The sequence below is a fragment of the Lineus longissimus genome, chromosome 7 (genome assembly GCF_910592395.1).
Source record: "Lineus longissimus chromosome 7, tnLinLong1.2, whole genome shotgun sequence".
NCBI lineage: Eukaryota > Metazoa > Nemertea > Pilidiophora > Heteronemertea > Lineidae > Lineus > Lineus longissimus.
The window spans coordinates 5524690-5537165 of NC_088314.1; the positions used below are offsets into that span (position 1 = coordinate 5524690).

General features: G+C 39.2%; 1 protein-coding gene across 3 annotated transcripts in view; it reads left to right on the forward strand.

The window, feature by feature from the left end:
* Nucleotides 1–12140, forward strand: part of LOC135490771 (uncharacterized) — a 29598-nt gene extending 17458 nt beyond the window's left edge. For all 3 annotated transcript variants that reach the window (XM_064776244.1, XM_064776246.1, XM_064776245.1), the window contains 5 exons: nucleotides 9697–9771; nucleotides 9916–10043; nucleotides 10309–10525; nucleotides 10723–10872; nucleotides 11083–12140. In XM_064776244.1, the coding sequence (XP_064632314.1) occupies nucleotides 9697–9771; nucleotides 9916–10043; nucleotides 10309–10525; nucleotides 10723–10872; nucleotides 11083–11245 (733 nt within the window). In that variant the 3' untranslated portion in view covers nucleotides 11246–12140. The remainder of the gene's footprint in view (nucleotides 1–9696; nucleotides 9772–9915; nucleotides 10044–10308; nucleotides 10526–10722; nucleotides 10873–11082) is intronic.
* The last annotated feature ends 336 nt before the right edge of the window (nucleotides 12141–12476 follow it).

Sequence of the window (12476 nt, forward strand, 5' to 3'; positions counted from 1 at the left end):
ACTTATCCTGTTACACCCATAGAATCTTCAGCATACCGACAGTCACAGAGCCGCTTTCAAGATTCACCAATTTCGTCATCCATGAGAGACCACTTTCCTGTTACACCCATAGAATCTTCAGCATACCAACAGTCACGGAGCCGCTTTCAAGATTCACCAATCTCGCCATCCATGAGAGACCACTTTCCTGTTACACCCATAGAATCTTCAGCATACCAACAGTCACGGAGCCGCTTTCAAGATTTGCCTATTTCGCCATCCATGAGAGACCACTTTCCTGTTACACCCATAGAATCTTCAGCATACCAACAGTCACGGAGCCGCTTTCAAGATTCACCAATTTCGCCATCCATGAGAGACCACTTTCCTGTTACACCCATAGAATCTTCAGCATACCAACAGTCACGGAGCCGCTTTCAAGATTCACCAATCTCGCCATCCATGAGAGACCACTTTCCTGTTACACCCATAGAATCGTCACCATACCGACAGTCACCCTGGGGCTTTCAAGACTCTCCACAATCACCATCGATGGGAGACACCTATCCTGTTACACGCATAGAATCTTCATACCGACAGTCATCCAGGTGCTTTCAAGACTCACCAATCTCGCCATCCATGAGGGACCACTTTCCTGTTACACCCATAGAATCTTCAGCATATCAACAGTCACCCAGGTTCTTTCAAGACTCTCCACTATTTCCATCCATGGTTGACACGTATCCCGTTAGACCCATAGAATCTTCACCATACCGACAATCACCCAGTCGCTTTCAAGACTCATCATCTCCTCTTAGATGGGTGTCTCCTGTAGAATCATCATCTAGTCAGTCAACTGAATCATGGTAAGAATATGCTATCAGTTGAACAAGCAGACTTGCTTTGATTAGTATGGTGCCATGATGTTCTGTGGTTTAGGTACATAATCGAGATAGAGTTTTAACATGGCCTGGCGTATGACCTGGTTGTATCAAGTCAGTTCGGAACACATTTCATGAGAACTTAATCAGTAAACTCATCTGTAGAACCTGGCTTACAATGCACCATCTACAGGTACCTCTGTTGTCTTTTGGAGTTTGTTACCACCCAGCTTCATTTCTGTCTCCAATCTCCTTCATTTTCTCACCACCTCTCCCAGCACTTACCAAAATCCTGTCACAGCTGTCTCTGTTATACCCATCACTCAGAAATCCGCCAAGTAAGTGACAGAGTTTAAATCTGCACATGTTAATTCCTTTAAAATCTTCTTTATTGACTTATCATATTAATTGATTTGTTTTATTTATCATTTTGCTAGATTTGCTAATTCGCCTTATTCCAGTTTAGCTTGCTAGCCGTGGTTTGACTTAGCATCACCGAGTTATTAGGTCACAAATGATGTCATTCCCTGAAAACCATGACGACAGTTTTAACAATGGCTGACCCTAACTTGGCAAAGTTCGGCACTCCACTGCCATTGAGCATTACCATTACTATGTCGTGGCCACATTGAAAACATTTTGAGAAAAAATATGGGATGTTGTCAGTGCCGAAATTATGTTGACAATATATAAGTTCTTTGTAAGTAGTCAAGTGTTTATTTTAAGTGAGTTGATAAGCTGGATTAGGAGAGGAAAATGCTTCCATTAAACTTATAATGTTATTTCAATTATCTGTTTTCATTTTTTTGTAAACTAATCTCGAGATAACAGTGGTGGTGCCTCGGGTTGTCTGCTGGTTGAATGGTTCTCTTATTAACTATAGTATGCTGCTTGTTATCTTGTAAATAGCAACCTAATTTGATATAAAAGTTTGTTTTATTGCATGTTTTCTTTAAATCTGTCTTGTAAGTGGCAAAATTGTTCCCTCTGGTTACTTGCACAAATGAACATTGCTCTGCGGTAGGTAAGACTGAGTGCTAACAGTGCCAAATGTGGCCAAAAGGTTAAAAGGGGGGAAAAAATTTAAAATCACCAGAGGCACAAAGTTATCACAATGGCGATAAGGTTAGTTTTCTAGAAGGGCACATCTAAAATACAACAAGTTGATTTTGGTTTGATCAGAGTTACCCATTACTTTTTGGTTATTATGTGCTTTTATGTACAGCAAAACACCATTGAACATGTCGAAGGGTAATAACATTCCTCTTGTTTTGTCTGTGACCAGTGCAGTGTTTCACAGGTTTTCACAAGTTGATATAACAATAACACAGGATTAGCCCTGTACCAGTTATCGGTTGCAGTCTGTGCCTGAGTTGACATAGTTGAATTAGGACCTTGATAAAAATCTGTGATGTTTATGGTGACTCGTCTTTGACATATTGAGGATTAAGAAATGACTGTATTAATGGATAACAGTTCATAAATAGAAAATACTGAGCTGTAACGGGTGTTGTTTTGGATTTTCTTGGAAATTTTGTGCAATTACTTCGTCGATCAGATCAGGTTTGCTGCTTCGTCGAGCCAAACTTAGAAACTGCCGCTGATCACAACAGCATCGATATTGACATCTCTTTCTCAAGGACTTAGCCAATCAGAATCAAGCAGTCACAATCAAAGATTTTTTTTTGTCCTTGCATGCTTGGTATCAGCAGAGTGAATGTCCGCTCACTTTGTTCAAAGGCAAACATCATCAGATTTTCTCTTCTGTTGACTCTCACTTGATCTTTGATAAAAGAATTATCTTCGATTTCATGTCAGGGATTCAAATATCACATCCCTTATGTTTGCTCACCTCATGAGATGAATAAGTGTTTGATCTTTAGGTCTTTAGGAAAACAGTCTAACTTAGCCATGTCAACTATCATTTGTCTAAACATGTTTTAAGTAAATAGGATTTTGATCCATGAGGTTATCATTGTTATATGAACATGTAGATTATAAAATATCATGAACTAATAGACTTTTTCTATAATCTGTTTGTGCTTGTCGAGCATATTTTCGATATACATGTAGTCTTATTACTCCAGACATTTCAGCAAAATGGCAAATATTTCCTTGGCTGAAATCTAGGATTTGATTTCCAAAACTTTATTTTTGGGTAAAGGATGCTCGAGACTGGATAGAATTCTTGACATGTCAACAAATCTATGAAAACTTACGAACAAATTCAAATCTGAGGATGGATTCACTAACTGTGATTCATGAGGAACCCACCATTGATGACATCATCAATGTGAGGATCTCCTGTAAGCTGCCGCAGTTTGACTCGGATATTGATGAGGGTCTTTATTATATCAATGTGATGTCAGACGTCAATGTTCTGGAGAGCGTGATTGTTGACTCAAGTGAAGATGGCAGTGAGGCATCTTCGAAGCAGGGGTAAGTTGCAAGGCAAATTATAGGGCTGAGATGTCTTTGCCTTTTGAAATTGATCAGCCCTAAGAATATTTCACTTTGCTGATACTGTGACCTGATGTACAAAATGGTAACTCTGTGCTGGGACAGCTGGGGGGAATTTCAAAACTCGGGCGTGCACAAATGACTTTGCATTTGGCACATGACAATAGTTTTTGGTGCTGTTTATGTTATGGAAATCCCAAATAGTACTTTTGACAATAGCAACAGTGCACATCTGCAATCAGTAAAAAATCTAATTAGAACTAATATGAAATCTGTCAACATTAAAAACCCTTATGTAGTTACAGCATTCTCTTCAAGATTACACGCGACCCCTGCAAGACACCAGTCCAAACACACAGACCCCCTCGCTTAATCCCCCTTACTTTACACCCCTAATCCTTTTTTCAGCCACCAGGGGGCTATACCATAATCCAGGAGATTACCAAAGTGTTTTGATTCCAACAAGTTTATTTAAACAGCAAAAGAAACAAGAAATATACGAAAAACCACAGGGTCATTTCAATCAATGAAATTTTATTTATTTTCCTTTTAAATCCGTCTATGAATTTGAAAGCGATTTATTAACTTGTTAATAGGTTTTCAGCGGGTTGTGGTTCGTTTCTCTACTTTGAAGCTTTGTCATTTTCTCTCAGCTTGATCGGGATAGGATTAATGAAAAATTTAATGTGTAATTGGTCCCATAGGCCTAAGACAGGGGATAAGCTGTTGCCCCAATACATGAGCTCGGTCTTAGTTAGCAAAACATTTTCATTTTGGCCTATACAAGTAGTAGTTGGCTTGAGGCATTTGGAAGAGTCTATAGCTCAACATAGGTGTTACTTTTTGGATACTATCTTTGAACTGGTATCAGCATTTCTGTAAGTAACCATCAGTTTCTTAAAACTTCATTTCCGTTTCTACGGTACTTTGTAATATGTCAGAAGGAGGTGCAACTCTCGGACCCTCTCATTTGGGTTGTCTCTTGTCAACCAGAGTATTTGATTTGATTTCCAATTTGTATGTACTGTAGTTGCCAGTTTATAGTCCTGTGTGTGTGCTTATATGGAATATTTGCAAGGCAGGAAAAAGACACTTTAATCAGGATTTTAGTTCACCAGAAACCTCCAGATGTCTCCCTTTTATATTTAACAGGATGCTGGGAAGCAGGTCTTCATTCATCTGCTAATTGACTGACAAGTGAGCTTTTTGCCAGTCAACAGCAGAAATCAATGCCTTACAAAATGAAACATGGTAGAACCACCATTTTATTGGCTTTCCTCAAGTTAACTAATGAAATACAAATAACATAACCTTGCAATAACCCATACAGAATGCTTGTAAATGCATCAGAAATGTTTCTAAATATTGTTATTTCTCAGCATTTTGTTGACTCTGGCACACTTTCGGCCAGTCTTATTTGACTTATTGTTACTATTGACCAATCGCTAGTTAGTCATGCTAACGAGACATAAAACAAGCGTGGTTCGTCCAGAATTATGGTGTGACGCATTTTGGTCAACTAACCTTGAAAGTCCCTCCGACATCAAATCAATTTCACGCATTGCTGAGTGGACCTCAGTTGAGGTTGATTGGCTTAACGTTTTTAGCATTCCTACATCAAATTCTATTCACAAAGAATTTGATTATGGTGTAACTTTTCAAATTTCAAACTGTTGGATTTTTTGTCAGTGTTTCTCTTTGGATATAATCCATAAAAATTGAAGGAGAATATCGAAACTTGGCCTCTGCAGATTCTTTTGGATTAAATGCATTTCCCTTGCTTTCTTGATTCGTTCATTGGATTTAATCAACTGGAAAAATGAAGCCAATTGATTTGTCATTTCCAAAGGGGTAAGCTTTTGACTTGGCCCTTACGTAACTGACTTTTGTGGACGGTACAAAGTTTGATAGGCTCCTCGTTCCCCTTTCAGTCTAATTAAGTGAAGACATATGCCCTTACTATACTTGAACATCATCGCAGCATTACGAGTGCTTTTATATTCAGATCAAGCTCTTATTCTGAATGAAATCTGCATATAGGCATGTTTTCTATTTAGGCTGGAAATCCTTGGCTCGCACTGCCCTTGACATTGAGGAGATTGAGGCCCATAAGATCTCAATTCATGGATCAGATATAGGTTTGAAAAGATTTAGGTTTATCCCATATTGTGGCACTGCAAGTGTGAAGCCCTCACAGTAAGACCATTTTTTTCATTGGAGCACTTATGAGCATGATATTTAGAAACATGTAGAATATGTTTCTGAAAATTGTATGGAAATCCACTGAGTGATCTACATGTATGAAACTCAAAGCAGTGCTTTTGACAATCTAATTTCACTGATGGGTCCTATTCACTGCACCATTTGATCATGTAGGAGAGGTTCGAGATATAATTTCTTTATTTGATATCAATGCGTTTTCCAATCGCTCAATGGTCATAAGGATAAATGCAGGCCACTCACAGTTGTACTTGTATTATGTTCAAAATATTCATAGATACAATGTCACAGTTCTCAAATTTGGTCTGTTTGCTTTACAAACATGGGTTGTCACACATGGATACATTTTTGAGTTTGCAGACGTAATATTAAGTCGAACTGTCGAATTTATCTTGGCTTGATCTTCTTAAAGTAACATGAAGTGGATAACTATATATGGATATGGATAATTTTTGAAATTAGTGTGAAACGAGTTGAAGCTGAATTTGTTCATGTCTGGAAGTGTTGGATGAATGAGAAGTCAGATCAATTTACCCATGGAAGTCTACAGACTACACTTTCACAATTTGTGTTTGTGCTACTTTATTTAATTCTTGGATTTCGGAGAGAATGTGTGAAAGATTGTGTTGATGTTCTCCTAATCTAGGTTGGAAAATGTCAAATTGTGGTGGTTCTTAAATTATATTGGAGAAGTTTCTTGGCTTTGAAACCGCTCTGCAATCGCACCATGGCCACTCTTGGCCCCACTCTCAGCATTGAGTATTTCCCGATGCGGGAGTTACATCAGTTATCAAGGTGAGTGAGCACCATGAAAAGATGTCTGTTCACGACCAAAGCACCACACAAACAAACGATCAAAAATCAATTTATCATCAGTTTCTATTTGATGTCCAGGCATACCATTGGCCTATTGACAGTTGACATATTCTTTAAATTTGGCAATCATTTATCAGAATCATTAAAGGCCTACATATCAATACTTGTCATTGGATGGTCATTCATCATATTTCTTTCAAGTTGACACGCCAGTGATTTATCATCGAACTATCATTTTTCTTTTGACAGTCTTCATAATCTTAAAATGTCACTGAGTGAGGTCTGTCAAACAGAAAATGCCATTACTTCACTCGAAAAGTGCCAGGCCATTTTGTCGACATTTATTGGGTGTCTGAAATACACCAATGGCAGAATGATACGTAGTTTAACAGCCTGGCCTCTGCAGGACATCTTGGGAAGGTTTCACATGAGACACTTTCTAACATAGGACCCCGATGTCTGTTTGAAACTGTGGCAATTTGTCTGAACATCATATTGTTGTCGGTACCCCCAACTAGGTGTCATTCTGAGCCATTCTTCACAAGCACTCAAAACTCCTGCTGGTTTTATAGTTGCAATAAATGGTAAAACCGCTAGCACTATTCTTTCACTCCTACAGACAAATTGAAAGAACCTTTCACTAGCTTATTTATAGGTTTTTCATCTTTTAATATCCAGCCATCCATAAGCTGTCAATTATGTTATATTCATTAATTTCTGAATGGAGGAGTTAGTAAATCTATTGTCAAATAAACAGGAGGGCAGATATTGGCAGGTGACATAGAGCTATGAAGTCTTACTTTCTTGATCTATATCTTCTCTTAAAGTTGTGCGATCCTTTGACACTGCAGAACTGTCAAATACTGAAGACCAAAATGCAATATTGAGACCATGCAAACTCCCCGATATTGAAAAGTGGCTTGGAACTTTATTATCAATGCCATGGCTATACATGCCTTATGCCGATCCTGATAATATATCTCGAAAGATCCACATTTTCATTGTTCTGCACTTGTTGGCTCACCGTAGGGGAGTCTATACGATACCGCAGTGTCCGTCGTCCGTCGTCGTCCGTCGTCGTCGTCGTCGTCGTCGTCGTCGTCGTCGTCGTCGTCGTCGTCGTCGTCGTCGTCGTCGTCCGTCGTATCCTAGTTCAAAAACAGTGGCACGTTTTTTAACCGCTAGGCCTATGAACTTAAAACTTTGTACACATGACCCCCTAGGTCAGATGACCCGTGACACTAAATTTCTGTCCGATCTGATTCTCTACTTGGCCACCAGGGGGCCAAATGTGGATATCTAAAAAGTGTGATATCTCGCTTATTAGTGACTTGTTTTCGATAAAACTTTTGTGGTAGGTACTCATTGCAAGGATACATCATATATCGAACGGGTTTTTTATTTGATCTACTTTTCAAGGTCGCAGAGGTCAAATGGCGTGAATTGGCCGTTTGAGTGTAACTATGGCACGTTTCTCAACCACCAAAGCTATGAGCTTGAAACGTTGTACATATAACCCCCTATATCAGATAACCTCTGGTGCTGAATTTCAGCCTGATCTGATTCTTGACTCTGCCACCAGGGGGCCAAAACAGAAAAAGTAAGAAGTGCAATAGCCTGCTTATTAGCAAATTGTTTTTGATGAAATTTTTATGGCAGGGGCCCCTAGCAAGGTTACCTCAGATGTTGCACGATTTTTCGGATTTGACCTACTTTTTAAGGTCGCAGAGGTCAAATGGTGTAAATTTGCCGTTTGAGTGTAACTATGGCACGTTTCTCAACCGCAACAGTTATGAACTTGAAACTTTAAACAAATGACCCCCTAGGTCAGTTGACCTTTTACACTGAATTTTGGTTCGGTCTGATTATTGACTTGGCCACCAGGGGGCCCAAACTCAAAACTCAAAAAGTGTGATTTCTCGCTTATTACTGATTTGTTTTTGATAAAAGTTTCATGGTAGGTACTCCCAGCAAGGATACATCACATATCTTACGGGTTTTTGATTTGACCCACCTTTCAAGTTCACAGAGGTCAAAGTTGAAAACTTTACCGTTCTTGGTACGTTTTGTCGTTGTTCAATGTAAAGAGTTTTAATTTTGTGTAATGATGCATCTAAGAAGCCACTATTTGTATGCCAAGTTTCAGCCAGATCGGAATTCAAATATGGCCGAAATTGCATGTTTTGTGTGTTTTTCCTCGTATTGTGGCAATCCAAAGGTCGTGAGTTCAAACCCCGGTCAAGGACAGCCAAAAATATTTTTATTTTTCATCTTTTCCTTTTTTCTTTTCTGAGTTCTATCTTACATTTTCTTCATTTTTTGATTTATTTGGTGCCATAGATTTAATTAGGCGGCCATCTTGGAAATCGTTTTTTGCCGATTGCTGTAGTGTAACGAGTGATGAAATTGTTATGGTCAGGTGGATGTGTCTACATCACATATCACCCTGGTTTGTTATTTGACCTACCTGTCAGGGTCACTGAGGTCAAAGTTAAAAATATATTCACCATTGTCATGGAGTGGCACGTTTCTTCACTATCATTTTCACCTAGACTCTACAAGCTTGGAACCACAAGTCTCGGATTCACCACTTGGCCAGGGCCGGCTCTGAACTGGTCACAGATGCATGTATAAATTATGAGAGGCCTACATACTGTAGCACTTTCTGTAACTGTCTACTAAAAATACTTACGGTGAGCACAATGGCCCCTGGCCATTTCATTGAGTTCAGAACTGGAATCGAGATCATCACGTCAATGCCATTTTGTAACAGAAGCATTTTCTTGCATTTTGATAATATCAATCAATACTATGATTAATGGCTCTGGTTAATATAGCAAACACGGTCTTTACTGTTTCCATGGTGTGGTTGCAATATTGGTTACTTTATTGAAAAAACTGTCGGGCAGCCTACTTCCTTGGCAGAAATTTCCTGTGATATATCAGCTTTTACAGTATTGCGTTTCAACCCGAATATAACAAATGATCTGTGTGCATTGTTGTAGAAAGTCAACCAATATCTTGGTCTCGTTAAAGTGGAGTGATTGCATGGTATTGAACACTGTATGGCTTGGTGATTTATTGACATAGATGTTTCCCTGGTTGGAGTTGTCCCTAATACTGTTGTTGTGCATTGGAGGTGTGTGTGCGGGATTTCAACTCCACATATTTTCGATAAGTTGTCTCAGGTTATATTGGTGCATTTTTGGATATAGATTCAAGTTCGAGGTGAAGAAATTGCCTTCTTTTATTGTCTTTCAGCTGAATAGAGATTCAGGGTTTAGTGGAAAAAAATTCACGAAGGTGACAATAATGTGTTTCTATTTCTGTCTCATTGCAGAATCTCCCTTGACAAGCTTTACAAGAATGATGGGACAAACTTTGAAGACAACTGGCAAGAACGCATGATTGAAAGGTGAATTATGCTGTGCAGTTTAGATTTCTGACTCCAGCAAAATATTGCTTTGTGGATAAGTTACCTCTGTATAAGTTTATAAGTTACATTATTTAACAAAACATATAGACAAAGTTGTGGATGTGAATTTGTGTGTTTTTTTAGGCACATGTTGATGAAAATGCAGAAAGAGTACCGTGCTCAGAGTGCCGCACACCGCCGCCATCTACTGGAGATGAGACAGAAACAAAAGCGGAAACAGCTCTTGGGGCATCGGGAGTGCGACGGAGAATGTGAGTGACAATTACTTGATGCCCGCATTTTCTGTAAATCTGATCATCACAACAGGACCAAACATGAAAAAATCATCAACTTTTTGGTTATTTATACTATACACTGTGGAATGTTTGCAAAGCTAAAAGTTGGTAAATTAGCTCATTTTCAATTAGTGGTGGAATGAATATCTCATTTGATACCAAAGTTAATGGTTTATGTATTACAGTTGAAATGTTGACTTTTGCGAATCAAATGTTGACCCTTTCTGTTTCATTTTTGTAGCTGGCTATTTCACGCGTTCTGAAGCCTCGCTCTCATTGGGGCATGTAGAGAGGGCAAACAGTGTACCGGTGGGTTACGGTCGACACCACCTTCCATCAACGCCCGTCCCACCACCGCCGTCACGGCCACAGACACAACAAGAGATACGAGTCAGATCTGCCTTTGCTGCTCAGAAAGACCAGCAGAAGGCTGAACTTAATTCAGAAATGCCATTCAGGTGAGTATAATATGGATCAAAATGCATAAGGAAAATGCAGTGCCCATGCTATGATGAAAAAGATATTTGCGGGAGTGGATGCATCGTTAGGGAGGCTTCCAAATTCCGTTTAGGGATTAAGGAACAGTATAGGAGTGGCAAAAGCAGGCGATTGGTCTAGTGGATTTGATCAAAAGTTTTTTTAATTCACATTCCAGATTAAAAATGCAGCGGCAAAGCTCTGAGGAAGCAAATCTGCGATTGCAAAAGAAATCCTCAACCCACATTGACCCACGGTTATTTGACCCGAGAAATCCATTTAATGTTCTGCGTCCGGTCTCAAGTAAATCTATACCAAGCAAATGCAGGTAAGGAAAGAAATGCAAATTTCCACTAAAGGCAAGGTTTTTTGAAGTACACTGACGTTTCCAGTCCTATAAAAGTAACTTTAAAAGTCTACACTTTCTGTGATCAATGATACCTTTGTCATTTCCACTTTCTCAAGAGTCTATTCAAAGTTAGCTAAAAATGCCATCCGTTTGTCCGTTGCTAATAACGCCATCTATATTCTTTTCCAGTCACTACGTATTAGTCTCGCATCCGAAAACGGGGAGTTCCAAAGTTGTACCGTCTCCGTTGGAGGAGCAGCTCATCCAGGATCGCTTTCCGCAGTTCAAGAAAAAATGGTTAGGAAATGAGGGGCAAAAGAATCGACACTTTCCTGCTCATGGGTGGACGTAGCACGCATTGAAACCAGAAAGGACTGTTGGAATGTGTTAAGTGGATAGCTAACCAGCTGTGAAGCACCGGGGCCGAACAAACTGCTGGTGTTGTGACTGTCGGAATGCTCCCTCAGTAGTACTGTGCGGTGCTTTATACTTTCATAGCAGGACTTAAGCTCATCAAGTATTAAAAAAGGGACAATGTTATTTCTGTTAGAAAGATCTGATGGACATTCAGCCACGGTCAGAGAGTTTGGGAACAGTTATCTAATCTAATAGTATTTGTCCATCCCTACGAAGACGGATTGTGGAAGCTGAAAAACAATGGTTGTAGATTGCAATGGTGCACTTGTGGCAATGGCTAGGAGGTTAGTGTATACCATAAGAGATGTTGTGATGGGCCTTTGGCTGTGGCTATGGGGAAGCTGGTGTAATTATTTTGCCAGACCAATTTAGTGCAATGCTCGGATCAATCTTTTCTCCGTCCAAAAATTGTATAGTATGAGTATGTGTCATTTGATATTCCGTCCATGAACATTGCCGTCCAAAAGTTGTATACATTCATTTTGACTTGAGATTTTAAAACTGATATTGATTTGGCAATTGTAACTAACCCACAAAGCCTGTAGAACATGGGAAACCAGGGTTTCCCTCTGTAATGGAATCAGACTATTATTGTACTCAGAGGTACAATACAATACAATACATGCGAAACAAAATTTGTGATAACTTGTACAAAGTTGTAAATTATAATGTATATTTTGATATTGTCTAAATGTACTAGTGAACCTCTTGACGTACTGTTTCTGCCGGGAGTAATTTGTGATTCTGGATGCTGAAAACAGCCTCAAGGGGTATGTTGATTAAAAATCAGTTGTTATAACTGTACAATAAAGTTTGTGCGGTTGAATGAATCCATGTCTTTGTTTAGTCTTTTGGTTGTTCGATAAGTTCTAGAAGTCATCCCTGATCAAACTTGAATTCATAGAAGTTTTGTGAAGATTCTACTTACAACTCTGACAAACCATATTGAAGGAGTATTACTACCAGTACAGAAATTGGCCTAAACAGCTCCATCCATGCAAGCAGTAAATCTGGAAAAAATGCCAGACCCAAAGGTACTTAATACAGAAGGAAAGGATCAAGACCCTTTGCAATGGCTGGAGTTGCAGTCTCTGTGTGCTCTTGAAGACAGTCACAACAAGCAAGACACACTTGGGTCCAAGTATGTTACTTGGTACTGTATAGCA